At 38.6% G+C, this 21,318-nt stretch overlaps 1 protein-coding gene across 2 annotated transcripts in view; it reads right to left on the bottom strand.

The window, feature by feature from the left end:
• Window positions 1-548: 548 nt before the first annotated feature.
• The window catches only part of PIP5K1B (phosphatidylinositol-4-phosphate 5-kinase type 1 beta), a 116,233-nt gene continuing 95,463 nt past the window's right edge, over window positions 549-21,318 (bottom strand). For both annotated transcript variants that reach the window (XM_019555158.1, XM_019555159.1), the window contains 2 exons: window positions 16,321-16,438; window positions 549-3,802 (listed from right to left, as the gene is read on the bottom strand). In XM_019555158.1, coding sequence (XP_019410703.1) covers window positions 3,800-3,802; window positions 16,321-16,438 — 121 coding nt within the window. In that variant the 3' untranslated portion in view covers window positions 549-3,799. The remainder of the gene's footprint in view (window positions 3,803-16,320; window positions 16,439-21,318) is intronic.

The raw sequence follows: 21,318 nt of genomic DNA, 5'->3' as shown, positions 1-21,318 counted from the left end.
AGATACAGGTTTCCCTCGCCAACCACACTTTTGAGTATCCATGCTTAATATTCTATATACCATTTTGGCTACCATGGTATACAGTTTTGAGAAACCACTGTTCTCCATGGCTACGCATCAGTCCACCACCTGCCATTTTTCCCCATAAGCTTTTTGTCTTGCCAACCACAGTTTTGCCAACCATGAGAATTTTCAGGAACCTAACCCCAGCGGTTGTCAAGGGAAACCTGTACTCATCTCTTATCCAGTTCCTTTGACAGTGACAGTGCTGTGCTAGTGCTATGCTTCACAGCAGAGGTTTGTCCTTTTTTTTTTTTTTTTTTTTAAATAAGCTTTTTGGCTCTGGCCAAAGCAGACGGAAATGAGGATCATGAGAAGAGCTTCACCTACATGTGTTGGCAGGCTAAAGACATTTCTGCAGAGAAGTCCAAGAAGGAGAAACAGAGCTCCACAATATTTAGCTACTCATTAGAAATGTATTAATTCTTAGGTAGCATATGATTTTCTCTCTCTCGAGGAATGTGCCCATCATCTTATTGATTTTTTTCCTAGATTGAGTTGAATTTCACCGTGATTTGAGGGTGAAATTCAACACTCCAAATCTGGGGAAATTCACCTTGGCACACATATGAGGACAAACCTTTGCACAACCTGCATCTTCAACTGAGGTCTTAATTGTACTGCCTTTCAACTTGGGTGAATTTAGCACTAGGCATCTAATGTAATTGAGTTGTTTTAGTCCACTTAATCCTTCGTGCCCTGTCTCCCCACTTGAAAAGTAACAAGAAGTCTCCTTTTTAAAGCCCTGTGAGAGATGGTATACAATGTTAAAATAATTTATTTTAAAATCATATAAATGTGCTATTTACACCAATTTTCTGGAAATTACTATATAAAAATCACTCTTCATTTCTAGAAGAGTCTCTCATTGTAGCCCACATCCCACATGAGTTCTATATGTATGGTCCTATCATTTTACTCTGGAAATAGCTGATATGTTGCAAGCAAACATGCATGTCATCCTAAAATGACTCAGCACATGATTTCTGGGCTGAGTAGACAACGGGTGCTGCTGACTGCTCTTTATCTCCATTTAGCATTCATAGGAAACATAAAACAGAGGGTTAAGCAATATGTAGCTACCTGTAGGATAAAACAGACAACAGCAAACTTCACTTTAAAGTTCAATTTTTTTTCCCCACTGTTACTATGTTCTAAAATTTAGGAGAAAAGGGATTCACAGAAGTATCCAGTTTTCCAGTCAAATAAGAACAAAACAAGTTAATTTAAAAATGTAAATGGCATCTTCGTTTTTCTCTTCCAGAACTCTACAGGACATTAGAACAATATCAATCTAAAAAGCTTTTCCGTATTTTCCTAAGCAGACCTCAAACTATCTACTTTTCCTTCTGGACTGTTCATAGGGCCAAGATATTTAAATACCCGTGTATACAGATAGTGCCACATTCTTATGACCTGCTTCTTATGTTGTTCCCTGTGGTGAGTTCCATCTGCTGAAACCTGGAGATATGTGCTAATACATCCTTTTCCTAGTCCAGGGAGCATGTTATTGGCAAGTGTACCTTCCATATCCTTTTGAATGTTTCCTGATAAACATCCCTTTATCACCTATCATTGTATATAAATGGCCCTTCAGTTTTTGTAGAAGAATTGCTATTCAGGCAAACTAAGTAACATCCAGTTGCTTGCAGGTAAAACATGCATAGTTCTCATAAATATACTGTACTAATACTTGATTATGATTTTCTTCCTGGTTCTGTGCCTTATAGAGAGGACCTTACTTGTTTCAAGCTTGAATCACTGACCATCAGGTATGTTGAACTCTGGAATTTCTCTTTTCTTTCACTGGAAACTAACATTAAGAGGAACACAAATACTGTACTATTTATAATGTGATCCTTAAGGGGGAAAGTCTTCTTCCTCTCACATTGGTAATCTAATCTGGATTTACTTTTGTTGGCATTGGATGGATGTTTCCATTCATAGGGAAAAGCAGAGATGTTGGGGCAATAGGATAAAAATACACTGTACTTGACATGTAAACTTTTTATACAGAGCCAATTTCCAGTGAAGCCTGTATTTTCATTTATAAAGACTTTTATGTAGTACCTGCACAGAACACACATTATTTGAGAATTACAGTGTAGAAGAACTGTATGTACTTGCATTGATTCACTATGTTCAAACAAATGCCTTCTCTGGGGTAGCAATACTACTTGTTTTATACAAAGAAACACTAAATGTATAAAAGATTATCCATAGAGAAGCTGACACCCACGTACTTATTATACATAGCAGTCACAAGGCATAAATTAATCTCTCTTTCTCTCTCACTTTCAGTCAGGGTGTTGTTGGGAATTATCTTCCTGAAATGCAGAATGGTTTCATAGTTAATGTGGCTAGGAGTCAAGAGAACTAAGTTCTAATCCTGGCTCTATCATAGTCTGTTCTTGAGTGCTTGAAAAAATGTCAGCTTCCTTGATTCTCCATCCTGTTGGTAAAACACTTCATAAAAAGCCTCTGGATGCTTTTTGCTTAATACTAGGAAAAATCCTTATATAGAAGGTTTTACAGAAATGCAAAGTGTTATGTCCAGGGTCTACGCCACTTGTTTTGATACTTTTTTCACTCTTTGGGAAATACTTATTTCTCGAAGAAATGTCATCCCTACCAGCTTCCATGCACTTTCAACACGACATTCATGAAATTTCCCAAAATTCTGCTGTGTTAGTGTGGATTCTTAGAATGATATTTAAAAAACTTTACTGTGACAGAAAACTAAAAGAAACCAGATTGCTTATACCCTTCCTGCTATGCTCTTCCATTGCCTTTTTTCTAATATCTTAAAATCTCCTTGCAAAGAAGAGGTAGCAGAAGATGTGGACAGATTACTTGTTATATACTGATTGGCACATTCCTACATAAAGACCATTTCAGATGTTCAAAAAGGTACTGGAGCACAAAGATAATAAATGTGTAAACCTAATAAATATCTTCAAGTTTTCATCACAGGTTTTGAGAACAAAATATTTTATTTCTGTCAATAAAACTATAGTTTACGGTAGTATATACTAAATAAATTATATAATTTCTCTTTTACAAGCAATAAACTAAATCACAAATATTTCAAAGACAACGTATGTACACAACATAAGGCCTTGTTATAAATAGCTTTTTTCTCCTCACCAATAAACAGTGAAAATGTCTTTAGAGGCTAGTTTCCATAAAGTATGTGCAGACATTTACACTAACCTTTATATGAAATCATTTTTGACTTGCAGTGACATAGACCTAAGTGATTAGGATTCTGTGAGGGGGGGGAAGTGAAATTAATTGTACTTACCACTGTGCTGATGGTTTTTTAAATAGGTAAAGCAGATTATATATTTTGCTTGTGCATAATCACCAAACACATGCAAACGAAATCACTAGAGTCAATAAGAAAATATCACTTTCAAGTCCAAAAAAGGTGATTGGCAATAGTAGAGAGAGCAGCTCAAATATGCAGTTCTTCACAGTTCAGCAAGCAACAGCACATGATAGCGAAGTTGTGTAATGGTTTCATGTCACATCTGCCGAGTCTAGCTTTCATTTCTATGTTTCAAAGATCCCCTGACATTTCTCAAGGATAACGTTCTGTTGAGTATTACTCTTTGTCTAATAGGCTCAGTAAATTCCTCCTCCTAAATCAGGAGTGCAGAAAGTGCTCTTTATCAACCATGGCCACTTCTTGTCCATCTCTTCTGTGATTCTTCTGTTCTATTTCTTCTACTCTCTATTACTGAAAATAGAAAAGAAATGTCTGCGATAAGGATGGGGAAGAGGTTGCTTATTCTGCATTTATGTATAGAGTAATAGGATACAAGCTTTATTCCCCTCCCTAGCCCCAGTAATCTGCAGCATAGTTTTTCAATGAGTCTTTTCTTCCCCTTTGTCACATGCATGGAATCTTCTCTCTTTTCAATGGTAATGAAAGTGGCTCTGTAGCCATTACAAGCCAAGGGAATATCAGTATACTTAATATGTTGCAAATAAACCGTATCCCACAAATGTTCCTGCAAAGTGCTGGAGAACCTGGCTATCAGTAAAGATCAATGATAGGTGAGTTCACTTAACAGTTGACAGGAGGCATTTGTTACCTTTCAGGATTTATTATTTAGGTAAGTTCAGGCTGACTTTGTTGGTAAGTGCCCCACAAATTAAGCTCTGCACCCTTCCTAAGTGCCACTTGGATCCCCTTCCCCTGCTCAATCTGCTGCTCTACTTTCTGCTTCCTGTCCTCTGCTATCTGCCTGTTCTGCTGTACTATCTTCTGTTCCCTGCTCCATCTGCTGCTGTGTTTCCTGCTCCCTCCACAGTCTGCCATGTGCCACGAACAGAGGCCACCAACATTACTAGTGGCATGAGTGTCCCAGGTTGGCCACCCCCAATATGGAAAGTCAGTTTCATGACTCCCCATTAGATTCAGTAAGACTAAGATACAGCCCTTGGACAAAACTGCACACATATGCACACACTCCCAAGATAAGGAGACACTTATTCATCTGAAAAAGCCTCACGGACTACTAATGTTCTATACCAGGGGTTGGCAATGCCAGGAGGCTATATGATCTGAGAAGCCATTAGATACAGCCTGCAAAGGTGGAAGCTTTGCCTGTGCCCACGCCAAGTCCAGAGGCCAAAGCCAAGGGAAAGATGCCAACCATTGACATGTCACCAAAGCCATCCAGCCCATGTTGGACAAAAGCTGGGTTGTCTCAGCCCACAGCTTGTAAAAGGTCTATACAAATAAATTTATAACAAGAATACTAACAGACAGTAGCTTAAACATACAAATGAATTGATCTGTTTGACTGGCATTTTATCTCCTGCAGAAGAAATGAATACATAGTACAAACTACTTATTACTTCTAAGATTATAGTAATAAGTTAGGTGGGAATTGCAGTGAAATATATTGGGCACCATAATGACATTATCTGAACTAAAGACAAATTGACTCCTAATCAGAATTTTTGCTAAACCAAAAAACTAAAATTGGGATCACTACTATTTCTGAAGTGGAAGAAACTGACAAGACAGACCCCATATCACACATCCTAAAGAAACAAAAAGAGAGTATAGAGGGCCCTGTTTTCACCAAACTTTTAAATCACCTTTAACTTTGCATCTAGGTAGAAACATTTAATTAACTTCTCAACAATTCAATAACCACCTGAGCTTGGTAGTAGAGGAAAACACAAAGAAATTTTATGCAAAATATTTAACAACAACAAAGTTCCAGTTGCCTGGCATAATATTTTACTGCTGCAAACATTTATACTGGTTGCTGTAAAACAGTATGAACAAGTTTTTTTTAACCCCTGTTTATTTTAATTAAACACAAGAGTCTCTCAAAGGTTTCTCATCTTCATATGTGGCTGTGGAGTGCAATACATAGCAGACTATCCTGTCATGTTCTCAACTTTTTAAAATGTCAAGGCAGCCCTCACTAGACTCAAGGCACCCTCAGAAATGTAGCTCTTAGCTTTCACTTAGTTTTTGACTATGAAAAAATAATAGAGCAGTTCTTTTGTTGCCAAGGACTCAAGAAGAAGACCACAACAGGTCGGAATGATTCTCCGTATTCCTATTTAAAATCTCTAGGTTTATCTTGTGAATCATGTGCAAGTGTTTGCACACCTAACAGTGATATTATTGCACAGCACCCTATCACACCTCATTAAAGGCTCTCCTGGCACTCCATGGTGGTGCTGCAACATCCTGGTTGAGCATCAGTGATCTAAAGGATGCAACGCAATTAGTATGGAAAGTGAAACTGATAAATGGATAAATAAAATGAATTAGAGTGGATGAACAAAACAGAACTGATGTCTGGTTGAGTAAATGGAATGCATTTTTATAAGTATACGAAGCAGCAAGGCTGATCAATTATGTTTTATTCTAAATACCAAATTTTCTTGTATCCAACATGTACCTTTCCCCCCTACATCCACCCCTCCAAACTGAGGTGTGCACATTAAGCACAGAAGCTGATTTTTTGCCCAGGCAGAAGCACCCTGTTTTGATTCTTGCTCCACACTGCAATAGCAGCTGCATTACTATTCAGACAGCTGAGGGAGTCAATGACTTAGTTGCTCACTGGTGTTCACTCAATAGGTGTGAAAATTACCTCTCCTTTTTAATAGTCTTGATGTTCCACTAATCAAGCTAGCCTTTCTTAGGGCAAGTCTTCTGTCTGCTAGGTGCTCCTGGTCTCAGTCTTCCTACCTTACAGCCTGGAAGACTCTTTAGCTCTTTTTAAAATAATAAAATCTACCCAAGGATCCAGTCTTCTAGACAACCACAACTCTGGAAAAATCTTTTCTTCTTCATTCTTCCTTACAAAAATAAGGTACATTATATTCTGAGGTGTGTTGTATCTGAGAAAAGATGGTAATCCATTTTGCCAAGAAAGAGGCTTGAAAATGATAATTTTGCTAGTGGGTTTTTATGAGATCTGGATAAATTAAGAACTATTTCCACTATAGATTTATGTCTTGTTTCCTGTGTAGCTTCTACTGTTTCCTTATGTACACTGTTGGCTATGAGGTAGGGTCTGAATAACTTGTTACCTCTCATCCGATCTTTGGCCGGTTTTACTTGTCTGCTTTGCCTTCCCTGGGTGCCTGTAGATATGTGGGGAGGCTGCTCTGACATGCTGTAATTACAGTGTATTGAAGCAGACTTGATAAATCGAGTCTGCTGGAGCATGCTAATTAGTGCACCTCCAGCACCCTCCATGTCTTGTGCATCAGCATCTCCATGCTTCAAAATGGCAGCAGGGGCACTTTAACTAAAACTCATTTGCCAAGCTTTAGTTAAACTGACCCTGCTGCCATTTTGAAGTGCAGGGATGCTGACATACGAGACGCTCCAGGTGCTTTAATTAGAGCAGCTCTTGGAGCTCCTCTAATTAAAGGGCCCTCCCTCCCTGAAGCACGTGTAAAAACGCCCCCTAGGAACAGCTTTGAGCTGCTACTGTGCAGTCTGTGGTTGCAACTAGCTGCTCCTTTCTTCGTTCCCTTTCCTCCTACCCTGAAACTATGCAACGCTATTCACAACCCAACCTGAAACATTTAGAAGTAGCTGGCAAAGTTGCAAAGAAGAAATGAATCTGATATTACTCCGTATGCACACCATATGATGCTTATGGTCCTAAAAACCAACTGAGCTGTAATTATTTGAGGAGGGACTGCCACACTCTGGGTCTAATCCTGCAAATCTTTTTCAGACAAAACTCCTGTCTACCTCAGTGAGTAAAATCAGATTCTCTTTAAGCAACATCTTATGTGCAGCTGTTGGAATGACATCAACAACAGGTCCAGATAAAGCTCTTCTCTCTGCTCGTACTGATACAGAATGAGTATGATTTTAACAACAACAGTGGCTAACAAACATATAAGATGACAAAAATGAATGAAAGCTATACTGGGACAAATTCCTTCTACCAGATAGTACAGAATCATTATCCCAGATGTGCCATCTAATGGATTTAGAACTTGATCTATTATTTGAACATATTTTTGTGCTCTATTAATTTTTTCATGCATTCATTCCTCAGTAAATTATTTCCTCATATGGTACATTAAAAGCCCTAAGGCACTGTTGATTTACAGCTTAGCAATTATACATGCAGGCTTTCTAGACCTCAACTTAATAAGTAATAAGAGATGGCATCTTTATATCTAGTGAAAGTATACCGCTCTTGTTTCTGACTGATGGGAGAGAGATATTGGTATCATGCTGCCATTATGTTCTTCTTTAAAAACTTAATAAGAAAACCTACCTTAGGGGGATTACTCAGATGCTCAGGTGTAGCTAGTTTTAGTCAACAGGACCCAGGCATTAACAACTAGAATATATAACTAGGGCATGTATATTTCAAATGGAACATTTCCTTTAAAAAACAATTAAAAAAAAAAGAAACAAACAGCTCCTTTATGGAGGAATTCATAAATGGATAAAAGAGGAGAAAGGGAGGTCCTTTCTCCTCAGTGCTGCCCTTTTATAGAGTATGTCCAATTTCCTACATTAAGGCATTTATACCATTCCTTCTCAGTCTGACCTGAGGAAACAGTGCATGACTGGGTACAGCAGGTACATTTGACTGACATTCTCCAGGGTAACTCATGGAAAGGTAAACATGGAAAGGTAAACATAGCTGTAAGGCGATGGATCAAAAGACCACAGGGTGAGCAGGGCTGTGTCAACAGCCATGTCCATTGGAGCTCAGAGGCCCCTAATTCTGCAGCAAGCCATACCCTCTAGCCTCTCTCAGTAGCCCCTGGTACCTGGTAGACTGGATGGAATGATTCCACAGGCCCATGGCCTGTATTTTTGACAAGACTGGGTCCCCATATCTACACACTGTCAAAAATACTTTTCCATTTACTACATTTATCTATTAGTGGCATCTAGGAAAACTGTTCTGGGTGTGAATCCTCCATAGAAGTTCAAACCCCCAAAATAAATCAAAGACTAACAACTCAGAATCAGGGATTAGACCCACATTGTGCATGAGTTGCAAGTGTATATTTGGAGCAAACTGTTGCTCCTATACAGCCTGGAAGTGACTTTGGTTTTAATCATGGTTATTATTAAAATAACCTAATACTACAAAGAGAGACTAGAATGAAACTAAACCTACATAAAACGTTATGAGAAAGAAACAACATTATACTGGGCACATTTACATGTGCCATTAGTGTACAGCAAGAAACTGCGGAGCTTATTACTCCACAGTTTATTGGTCCTGGGAAGCTCCCAGGTGCGCTGTTTACACGAGTGCCCAGACTGCAGCACACCGAGCTGGGTCAGAGCAGCTCTGCTCATATTGATTGGAGCCAGGTAGGAGCAGCCCCCCAACACTGAAGCACCCTTGTGCCCCAGCCAGCAGGGTTAGTGTCTATATGTGCATTGCTGCGCATGGAAAAATTCTGCAGCAGGGTAGTACTTGTACTTGTATTTACAAGTACTACCCTGCTGTGGAGTTTATTAGTTTTCTGTGCCTAAAAGAGGCATACATGTAGATGCACCCAGTGTGACCAATTTTGAAGACTTCTACTACAAATGTAGTCGTTCTAAAGATAACTAAGTCTTCAAGATTCATCAGAAGAATGATTTGTTCCAGTGCACATATTTTATGCTCAAAACTTGAGACTTTATTACAAAGTACAGGCATTATAGGTGCTATAAAGTTTTAATCTTATTTTCAAAATACACAGTAAAATAGAGTATTTCTAAACCATATACATTCCATGGCCTCAAGATGCCATTGTGTTATTGAAAGGAACTGACATACTATTCACAATGGATTCCATGGAGAATGTAGCTTGTGCTATGCAGAGTATTTGGCAAGTGAGGTCAAATGATTGGAAAACAAAAAAAACAAAAAACACTTCATTAGATGAGAAAAATATACTGCTGGAGTTTGCTTTTTGAGGAAGGGGAAACCATGGTTTTGTTGTGCTCATTTTCTATATTTCTGCAGCCTTGTGACAATGATTTGATAGTCTCATTCTTTATCAAACTGTTTCTGGTTAATCGTAAGACTATATCAGTGCTTATTAATTTACATTCAGCAGGAGAAATTACTATTATGTTGTTTAATATCTACATCTTTAGAAGAAGAGAGAACCTTCTGTTTTAAATTTCTATAATTTAAGTACTGTAAACTCAAGCAGTTCATATAAATGCCTCTGTCTTTCCATAATGTTTATACTTTGAAAGAATCAGGTTGTTCAAAATGAATTAGTTGCAAATAAAATATTATTCATCTAACATGTCTACCCAAATTTTTACAGTACTTGCGTATTTGGAAGTCATTTACATTTCTCTATGTTTGCTCAGGATGAAGCATGTTCAATTGTATATTAATAAATGAGATTTGATTAATTTTCTAACAAGACTGAAAAGTTTTAAAAAGAAATATACCCCAGAATCATCTCATAGCAAATTTAGAGTTTATATCTAAAAATGGAATCATTTTAAACTTACAATAGGAAACCACTCATATTTGTTTCATTGGGGCACTGGAAATATTACGGTGTGGAATTTGCTCTGTTTACCAGAAACAGCACAATGGAACAAAAGAAAAGAAAAACTGAATAAGCATAGATACTATCACCATTACTCTTCTGTCCAGGGAGATTATCAGTCATACCTGTTCACTGTTCCATGACAAATTAATTTCTAATGCTAATCATGTTTCTGTATTTCAGAACCTGAAAAAAAATACTATCACATAACTATTTTTTGGTTTTGGCTTTGAAAATTACTTGCTGTTTTAAAGTACTTTCTAGGTTGTGTCATCTGCTTTTTCAGGAGAATATTATTGCAGTTCTTCACAGATAAAATACAGGCAGTCCTCAACTTATGATGTTTCGACTTACAATGAATGGCACTTACGACATTTATAAATTGAAACCCTGTTTCAACTTTCTGACATTAGTTTCGACTTTACAATGCTTGATCTGATGCCACGCCAAGCCAGCAAACAAGTTCACTGCATCGCCCATCTCCTTAGAGAACATCTGTCCATACTTCTTTGGATACTTTCTTTACAGTTACCCTGCACTCCAGGCTCGCAGCACTGAGGCCACCGGGGCTGCATGTGTGGGCAGCCGGGCACCACGGTGAGCAGGGGGCCCTGTGGGTGGGCGGATGAGGGGCTGCAGTGTAGCGGCCGCCATGCTTCAGCCCCCCTCAGGCAGTGCCAGCTCATGGGGCTGTGCTGCTCGGGGGATGGAGATGTGGATCTATTTATTTCTCCCCTTCATTCTCTGGGGCAGTAGTTGGCTGGATGCAGAATGGGTCCCTCCTGCCCCTGCCCACCAGCAGCTACCATGAACCTTGCAGTAACAGGCAGGTGTAGTAGCGCTACACAGGCAGGGTCTCTCTGGCCCAGGACAGAGGGTGTTTGAATATGGCTCGCAGGCCCACTGGGTGATAAAAAAGTTCATGATCCGGCCCCACTTTCAAAAAGGTTGGACACCCCTGTTCTAGGGGTTCCCTAGCCAGTGCTGGAGGGTGGGGTGAATGAATTGGAGCCCCTTCCCACTGGGCGCAGAGGTCCAATGCACCCGGCCCACCCTCTGAAAAACCCCCAGACCGAATTCCCTCTGCTCTCTTTCCCCCCTCCCGATCTGAAGACAGTGGCAGAAGCCACTTTGTTTTGAAATGTCTTCATCTGATCCCTTATGCAGTGAAAGTTCAGATTTTCACCTGATCAGCCATTTTTGAAGCTGTCAGCGGCCGTGTACTTGTTTGGTCATGGCTATAGGCTGCTTCCTGTGGCCAGATTGGGCAAAATTGTCACTTCTGTCTGCACCCCCAGTGAACAAGAACTTCTACCATCCAACCAAGACCTTGTATTTGGTAAGTAAAATTGATATTCCTGTTAACTGACTGCTCAGTGACAAAAATGTCAATTTTATTAAGCAGGCACAGAGGGATTCATAGATCCTGGGCTCAGGAAAGTCCAGATGTTTGACTTTCAGTGCTGGGCCAACTCACTTCCAAGCAAAAACGTTGGGGTTCATGAAACAATTTCCTGGCAAAAATAAAGATTTGTCAGAAAATTTCTAAACTGCGATTAATGGGCAATGTTCGGCTCTGCACTATTTTATCTTATAGACAGGTGCACATAATAACCTTTCAGATGCAATCTTGACTGTTTGGCTACCTGTAGCCCTTGTCCACCCTTAAATCCTGCACAAGATATTAGTACAATATGTAGTAGTAACCCAATGCTAACTAGCAGCACTGCTTACATATCAATGAAAATTGAAGGAAATTGCACGAACACATTCACTCAGAACACCTCTGCATGGTTTGTGTTGCAAATGGCTCCAGAGTATTTAGTAGATTTTTTGAGGACAGAGAACATAACTCATAGCCAACAGTTAAAAAAAAAAAAAAAAATATATATATATATATATAATTTTTTTTTTTTCTGGATTTCATTTGTGGATATCAGCCATCAGATGTGTTTTCAAATACTAGACCTGATTTTGATTTCACTCTTATTTTATACTGGTATGTTACTGACTTGCTACTAATTGCAATTCTATAAATACAACAAAACAGTCAGGTTGTTGGTTGTAGCCATGTTGGTCTAAGGATGCAAGTAGGCAAGATTCTTTGCGTAAATGTGATAGCTTTTATTAAATGGTTGGGGAAAAAGTTGTTTGCAAGCTTTTGGGTGCAAACAGATGAAGGGTGTGTGTGCCCGAAAGCTTGCAAAGAACTTTTTCCCAACTATTTAGTTGGTCTAATAAAAGATATCATATCTACTCAAAGACACCAGCTAAAATTTGATATCTTCTATATATCAGGTATCCAGGAGAACTTTTACAATCTTTTCTTCAATAACAGATGAAGGGTGTGTGCGCCCGAAAGCTTGCAAAGAACTTTTTCCCAACTATTTAGTTGGTCTAATAAAAGATATCATATCTACTCAAAGACACCTTACCTTCAAAACAGTGAGCACACAGAGAGAAAATTGCTATTTAGGCTAAGTGAGCATTAACTAGCCATAAATTAATTTAGTCTGAAAATATAGAGGTTTCTAACCATCAGAACACTGAATTTATGGAAGAGGAAGAACTTCTACATAGAGCTAGTGGAGAGCAGTATAATGCACCCCCCCTTTACCTTGAAGATGGCGTTTAATCATTTTATGAAAGGAACGATAAGATGCGATTGTCTCTGAAAAGAGGGGAATGGACCTTATGAACCAGGGTGTTTCCTTCCGGAAACAAATGTATCCTATATTTCTATAACTCACTCACTTCCTTGTCACTCTTGCTTGAGATCAGAATGGGGTCTGCTGTTTCTAATATCTATGACATAATGCATGTTGTATTATGAATGTACATATGCTACTAGTGTCGGGCATTATGGAGAAAGTCTGGAGTGCAGCACTTCTGCAGTCACTTCCCTTGGAAGTTTAGTGGGAAGGGAAACTGACTAGAATTCCTTACTGCTGGTCTGTATTGTTCAGCAATAGGAGAAGTTGCTGCTAGATTCTTATACAGGCAGTCCTTGGACTTACGACACAACTGGTTCCTGAAAACCATGTCTTAAGTCTCAACGTTGTAACTCAGAACCGCTATTTCCCATAGGAAACAATGTCATAAAGGCCCAGTACTCTGTTTTCACCAAAAAATCCAGAATTTTGTATTCAATCAATTACAAATGAGTCATATAGCTACATTAATGTATTTATATTGTAAATAGCAATCATATTGATTTGGAAGGACTTCTTTGAGGTGACTTTACTTGACTTTTTGAAGGGCTCTTGGCTGGAGTCTTCTCAGGAGTCTTGTCTGCCCTAGAATGAGCTCTGACTGTTCCCTTTTCCTGCTCATTCTGAAAACTTTGCAGCCTCTCAGGGAACAGGGACTGCTGCTAGGGGAAACCAGCTGCATACTCAAAGCCAGCAGCTAGATTCCTCTCTCCCCTGGAACCAACAGTGTTTGGTCCAGGGAATCGCCACAACTCAGAACACTTCATGCAAAGCATTCTCAGTCACAGCAGGGAGATGCACTTCTGTCTGCACCCCAGAAGTTTAAGATCATCTGTTATTGTTTCAGTCTGATTTAAACCAAAACTTTGGGGGAAAAAAGTGAAATTCCTTGAGAACACCAATAAACCATAGTGCTCAGTTATAGCAAGCTCTTTATTTTGTACAATAAAATCACAACTTATTTGACCCTTTAATTTATCTTCTGTACACAACATAGTTTTACTAGATCCTGCCTTTTAAGTTACTTTCTACTCCACAGTAAGCAATAACAAGTCTATTCTGTTATGCTGCTTTCTTCATTAATGGTATATATGACTGATCTTATCTTACCCAAGACCTTAAACTTCACCAAGAAGCTTAGTACTTCAAAGCAAGAGAAGTAAGGGAGGAGAAGAACAAAGGAAGAACTGAAATCAAACAAGTTAAAATATTACATATTATCATATCTAGCTGAAAATAATGTAGTAGCCTGTCTTGCAAAAAAACTGTTGATAAAAATTATTAACCTGTTGACTACCAGGAAAAAAACAAACAAACAAACAATCCTGTAAATTACTTTTAATAATGATGATTTTATATGTTAATTTCTTTTGTGATGTTCTCAAAAAATACTTAGATCCAGCTGAGAGTTTCATCATGTTTCATGCTTTTTGTTTTGTTTTCAGGGAGAATGTATACAAAAATTACCTGATTTGTTCCTGCATTCATAAAAATATGCACCTTCCCCTTCCCAACTCCAGTGATTTATCAGCATCCTACATGCACCAAACTTCATTCTGTTTCAACAGCTCGGAATCAAGTCACTATCACTTATCACTACTGTTGCAGTTTGGGTCTAATATTTTTTTTTTAAAAAGGACTGACTGTTGACTCAAAATGGATATTGTGATTTGGTGACATCTTCAGAAGTCACTTATACCGTGTTTCCCCGAAAATAAGACATACCCATAAAATAAGCCGTAGCAGGATTTCTACGTATTTGCACAATATAAGCCATACCCCGAAAATAAGACATAGTGATAGGCGTGGCTAAGCGTAGCGGCGCGAAGCGGTAAATAAGACGGGCAGCCCTTCTCATTTGCCCCATCGTGACAGCTGCTATCTCAGAGGTGACCGGAGAGGGAGAAATAGAAAGTGAAAGTAAAAGTCTCCTCAGTGAAGTGAGGAGCAGGAAGTTCTGCTTTAGGTATTGTGTGTCCTCAGGGGGAAGAATAAATCTGTGGCTGCTGTTTTACTCAGCACGGTGGGTCTCTCTCAGTGTCTTATTTTCGAGGAAACACGGTATACTTAATAAAAATAAGACATCCCCTGAAAATAAGCCATAGTGTGTCTTCTTGAGGAAAAATAAATATAAGACAGTGTCTTATTTTCGGGGAAACACGGTAGCTAGGATATGCACAGAGCTCTCTTTCTTAGCATTTGCAGTGAGTTTGGTCTCACAAAAGGTTATAGATCTCTGACTTAGTCTATATGGTACATATTTTCTGTCTTCAGAAGTGGCAGACTACCATATAGAGCTGTCCCATCTTACCTATGCACAGTTTTGAAGTACCTGCTCAACTCAGACATCCATTTGATTTGTTTGAAGTAGCTAGCAAACATATCCATACCCTTATCCTTAATTGGGTGACATAACCTCGTGTCCATAATTGTTTTAAGGTAGAACCTTCAGGGCACACCTTAAAACCATTCTCTTTTCACAGCCTTTTTGACTGAGGACATGGCAGGGATATGTTGGGTACAGGCATAGTCTTTCCTATGAAGTACTGACATGGATCAATTAATTTGGGTTTGATCAGTTTTATGTGATCATTCAGAGGAAAAATGATGAGCATGCTATAAATCTACACATATATTTCAGAGACAACCTCTGTGAGATTTCTTAAGGAGGACATTTAAAACTTTAAAGAAAATTCCCTTTTAAATTAAGCCCCTGCTGAATGTCTTGGCCAAACTATCTTCTAGCTATCTTTCTTTTATACTTTGAAGCTTTAACAACTATTATTATTAATATTATTATTATTATTATTATTATTATTATGTGTCTACAACAGTGCCCAAGAATGCAAGTGCTAAACAAACAACATAAGCATTTTATCACTTTCTATAACACTCAGCTAAGATGTGGGCTTGGGAAGAAGTTGCTCATTCTAAGCACAGCAAGAAACGTACTGCTCATTGGAAACTAAAGCAACAAAGGAAAAACATTTCCAGCATATTCCTGAAATCACAGTGGCACCACTCAGATTGAAAAAGGAACCAGCATATTTCAAGTACAACTCTGCACAGCCACCCATTCTCTTCACCTGCATGCAAATGAATGATACTTTTTCCATGTGGAAAACTGGCATGACTGACAGTTTTCCATCCGGGAAACTGGCATGAATAAGTTTTCCATCTGGGAAAACTGACATTCAGTGTTGAAAAAAGTTTAGAGTGAAAAAAAAAACATTTAGCTTTTTCCACGAGAAATGACTACTTGGCACTCTCCATCCCCCACTAGGTAAAATAACATTAAACAGCACCTAGCAAACATCTGGAGTAAAACTGATTTACCAAGGTACTTAAGTGTATGCCTAACTTTAAGCACTTGGGAAAATAAAGCATGAGACTACTGTGTGCTTAAAACTGGGCATGCATTTACATACTTTGCTATATCTGGGCCTAAGTAACAAAAATAAGTAAAAAAGAAAAAAGATAAGAAATGGAAGCAACACATTTGACAACTTACTAAATAGACATCCAAAACTGAAGCATTATCATTCTCCATTTCCAGTGTGCTCTGTTCTGAAGTCAGGTAGATGGCACTGTCTTCTAATGTAAATGTTGAACTCGACGGTAACCCTTTACTGGAAATGGAAAAGGAAACATAACGAACACAAGAGGTAAATTACCAGAACACAAACATAAGACCTGAAGCTTTAAAACAGAAATACCCTCCTACATTCTTACTTTTCCTTCTATTTTGTGAAAAAAGTACATTTCAAAAGACCTTAGTTACATATGTAATTAGTGCAGCGGGGCAATAAGAAGAGCTAATCTTTATGCTGCAAGTGCAGTTACTTGATTGTTGAGCACATTCATGGAGAAGCAGCCTGGAATCGCAGGGACACTTTTGCATCCTTTTTGCAGGTAGATTTTGGGTCTCCATCTTACAAAATTAACTTTTAATGATGTGATTCTTAACTGGGGTGCCATATTTTTCTGTACTAAAAAAAAGGAGAAGTAAAAACTAAGAGCTGGCATATTCTGAGGGATGTCTTGAGCCTAACAAGGGGCATCTCAAGGCTAAAAAGGTTGAGAACCACTGCTTTCATGCTTGCATTTTCAAAAGTGCTTAAGCTTACATTATAGGCTCACTGAAAGTCAATAGCAGCTATGTAGCTAACTCCTGTCAGCTCCTTTGAAAAACACAACCTAGTTTTTTAAAGCCAAATTTTTAGATGGTGAAACTGCATTTCACCCACATATTGTGGGTCACAACTGCACGTGGGACTGCATAAAATGGTACCATGCTGTGATTTAAGGAGAAAAGATTAATTTTTTCCTTCCCTGGAGAGTGACGCAGTTCATGGTTTACCTACTTACATTGTGCGTTTAGGACTGGATTTGCTCTTATGCTTACTCCCAAGGGGGGGGGGAAAAATCTAACATTAAGCACTGCACTGGTCAGTTTTTGAGAATCAGCAAACTTATTACTTAAAAACTATAAAACCAATGCAAATTTAGACTATAAAACTGAATGGAAAAGTGATCAGCAAGCCTGATGCCATACTCCTATTAGGTGCATAGTATTACATCAAGATAAACTATTGTTTTCATGATGTCGTATATTGGATGTCCTCAGTAACGAGGCTCTATCCCCTTGCCTTCTTCTGGGCTGATGTAATTCCCATTGACTTTAGTGGGAGTTGGATCACACTCTCTATCTATATTCCATTTAACAATGTTTAAGTCAGGTCATTTTTTTGCCAATGCTTAGTTTAACTAATGGAATAAAGGGGACTCTTTGCCAGGGCAACACTGGAAGTGCTTCTTGAATGTTGACTACATTTGATCATCTTTTTTGCAAACCAAGCACTGGCATGAAAGATACTGTCCTTGATAATAATAAAAAAACTGACTAAAAATGAGTTGCTTTAGCTTTTGAGATTCAATTCTAATATTATAAAAGCCTTAGTCTGTCTGTCTGTAACACTTTATTTGCACTCTGATTGGTTGCCTCAGCAGAAGAAATTCTCCTGGTTTTAAACCGTAGATGTTTACTTTTAAGGTGAAACATCTGGTTTAGAAACAAGGCTGGAAAAGGCCTATGAACACACACTGTCCGTCTTGGGAAGCTAATCTGTGAAGTGGGGAAAGAAGTGGAAATTCTGAGTCACTGGCAGGTTAGCGTGAAGTTGGAACCCACGCTGGTGTCAGAATGCAGATTTCAGCCTTTGCCAGGATCCAAACTCTGCCACACATCAAGCTGCAGTGCAATGTTTATTAGTTATAAAATAACGTCACTTCAGTAACACTGTCAGTCTGCAGCAAACAGAGATAACTTCCAAATGGAAACATAACAGAATATACTGGCTGTGCCAAGAAAGCTCTTCCATCAGAAATCAGTTTGATGGTAGACACTACTTTGCCATATAGTTTATTAAAACTGCCATCTCATGACACTGTGGAAAAAGTTCCCAGCACAGTTTGGAAGTAATGGGGGGTGTCAGACAGGCAAATCACTGTTTACTTTGTCTTCGACTATATGATGAGAAGCTAAACAGGCTTTCCCTTTTATTTTCCTGTGTACCTGGATCCTGCTTTGACAGGTATCTTGCAAGAAACACAAATAAGGATTGTGAGATTAGGTATGAAGTTATGAAAAAATCATCTGAGTTAAAGTGGATCTTCAGCAAATTTATAACAGCACAGTTTTGACAGGTGACCTCTTCTAAGGCCCCTGCTACACATTACATATATCATGCAATTAACTGATCAGTCACACAACAAATTTAGACTGGCCACACATGCAAACTAAGACTAACCACAAGTGTAAAGTAATTATCACACAATTAACTAGTTAATTGCTCAATAAAGTTAGACCAGCTACACATGCAAAGTAATTACCAAACAATAAAAATGACTGTCCATCTATAAAAGAGCCAACCAGCTAGAAACTTGGTGCTTGAAAATGTGCGACAAATCTATAGCTGGTTGGCTCTCTTTCTATCCAGCTTTAATTTGAATGTGCAGCAGGGCCCTAAGTGATATACAGGCAGCCCTCAGACTTGCACCACAATTGGTTCCTGAAAACCATATCTAAAGGCAAACTGTTGTAACTCAGAACCGATTTTCCCATAGGAAACAATGTTATAATGGGGGATTGGTTACTGAACCAAGGCCCAATACCCTATTTTCACCAAAAAACCCCAGGAATTTTGTAACTCAGTCAATTATAAATGAGTAATATAGCTACATTAATGTATTTATATTGTAAAAAGCAATGATACTGATTTGGAAGGCCTTCTTTAAGGTGACTTTTTGAAGGGTTCTTGGCTCGAGTCTTCTCAGGAGTCTTGGCTGAAGGTTTTTCTGGAGTCTCGTCTGCTTTCTTAAAGAAAGTGTCCAAGGAAGTTTGGACAGATGTTCTCCAGGGAGATGGGTGATGCAGCGAACTTGTTCACTGACGTGACGTGACGTCAGATCAAGTGTTGTAAAACCAAAACTGACATCAGAAAGTTCAAACAGAGTGTCAATTTATAAACACTGTAAGAACAACTCAAAACGTTGTAAGTTGAGGACTGCCTGTAATCCCCCATGTTCCCTATTAGCTTACTTACTATTGAAGGCAACAAGACATTGCACTAGGGTAAAGAAACAGAGTACATTAAAATCTAGCAATCTCATTTGGGACAAACAACTGAACAGCCTGGAAATATCTTTTGAAAAACTTTACAAACTTTCCTAAATTTAAGATATTTTTATCCTCCAATAAATTTCATTTTTAGTCATGTTGAATTACAGAATTAAAAGGTCCTAGGGCTGTGCTCTGGACACTAAAGATTGCTCTTCACAGAAGAGAGACAGTAGTGAAAATGCAGTTTCCTATATTGCTCTAGCTGCATGCATCAACTCTAGCATACCTGCAAGACCTAGAGGATCATTAACCGTCTGTCTCTGGAGAATCCCAGGGAGGAGTGGGAGTAACAATTGTCAAAAGTAAATTTTCTTTGTGATATAGACATGTCTCTAGGGAACTGACATGAAATTACTAGCTCCATTTGTATAGGCCAAAAACCTAACAAATTAGACCCAAGCCAGCTGATTTTCCCTGTAGCGAAGCAGTATTATATTAAAAAAGCTTTGCACCACATGTTGAGCATCTCTGGGAGCACGTACCTCTATGCATCAGTACCTTGACTAGTTGTCCCCTGACAGAACTCCCATAAACATAAAAGCTCTTGTGTTAAGGCAGCATATCACATCTTCTCTGGATAATAACTATTCCAAGCCAAGGAAGGAAGGTAGAAAATACAGCCTTGGTTCACAATGACTGAAAAATGTATTTGATGCACAATGGCAGTAAAGTGGTTGTTCTAACAAGTAGACTTCTTAACAAACACTTCTGGAAAATGTATTATATACAGGTATAAATAGATACAGAAACAATTTGCCTTTTAAAAAATGACATGATGTGATCCAAAAATTACTCTTAATATGTTTTATGTTGTAATACAGCATCACTTCTGAACCACAATACTGCATAAAGTCTTTAAATTCAAGTGCCGCATGAAAAAGGAGGGTCAAACTGCCTTATGATGAAGCACTGGTATCTTATTTTTACTGCAATTACTGTTAAGAAGCATTAAAGCTATTGAAAAGCAGTAAGTGGGACTGACTTTTTAATGCACTTGCTGGCTTTGAAGTAGTTTGACAGGAAAGGTTCTTTTGTGCTACCAAACCTAAGCTAATTAGAAACCATGACTTGTGAATGAGCAAACATTCCAGATGCAGGCAATCTATTCCATGAAGGTCACTGAGTCGGTAATTTTTTGCAGCTGCCATTATAAATCATAGTAACAGCTGGCATACAATTTCAGTACAAGAGAACTGGTGCAGGGGACCACCATTTAGCAACTCAGTGTCTGAACCAACTCCAGAAGGTGATGCAAGTAGATAGCACGTGTATACTAGAGGGCTGGACCTTGATTCAAGTGTTCTTTTGACCAACAAAGGAGTTCTCTCCGTGGCCTTTAAAAGATGCTAGGCCTCAGCAGAAGGGACAGAGGCCAGTAGATGGGACTTGAGTCATCTTGAAGATGGAGAAATAATAATAACAATTTTAAAATGTTATAGGATTCTGGGCAGAATGAGATTTGTAACTCCTACTGCCACTAATATAGTGAAAGTGAGTGTGTAATTCTGAGCCCCAATCTAAAAATATCTTTCTTCTGTTTCCTAGACACTTATGTCTAGGAAACAAAAAATTAAGGCTAGACATACCAAAGTCACGATTTCTCTAGATAGCTCACAGATTGTCTAAAACAGTTCCAATGCAGTGTGAAACATAGTACACCAACCTTTTCATAAAGCTTGATGAGGTGAGTCCATAAGTATGGGCAAAGTGATCTTACTTTGGTGCATAGACACTTTAGCGCACAGTAGCCTTGTAGAGTAGAACTGACAGCAATACAAAGAGCTGCTTTCATGACCTACTGCATCAACAATTAAGATGCAACTCCCA

This window comes from Crocodylus porosus, unplaced genomic scaffold (assembly GCF_001723895.1).
Source record: "Crocodylus porosus isolate Cpor-Errol unplaced genomic scaffold, CroPor_comp1, whole genome shotgun sequence".
Taxonomy (NCBI): Eukaryota; Metazoa; Chordata; order Crocodylia; family Crocodylidae; genus Crocodylus; species Crocodylus porosus.
This window is presented reverse-complemented; position numbering and strand designations above follow the sequence as displayed.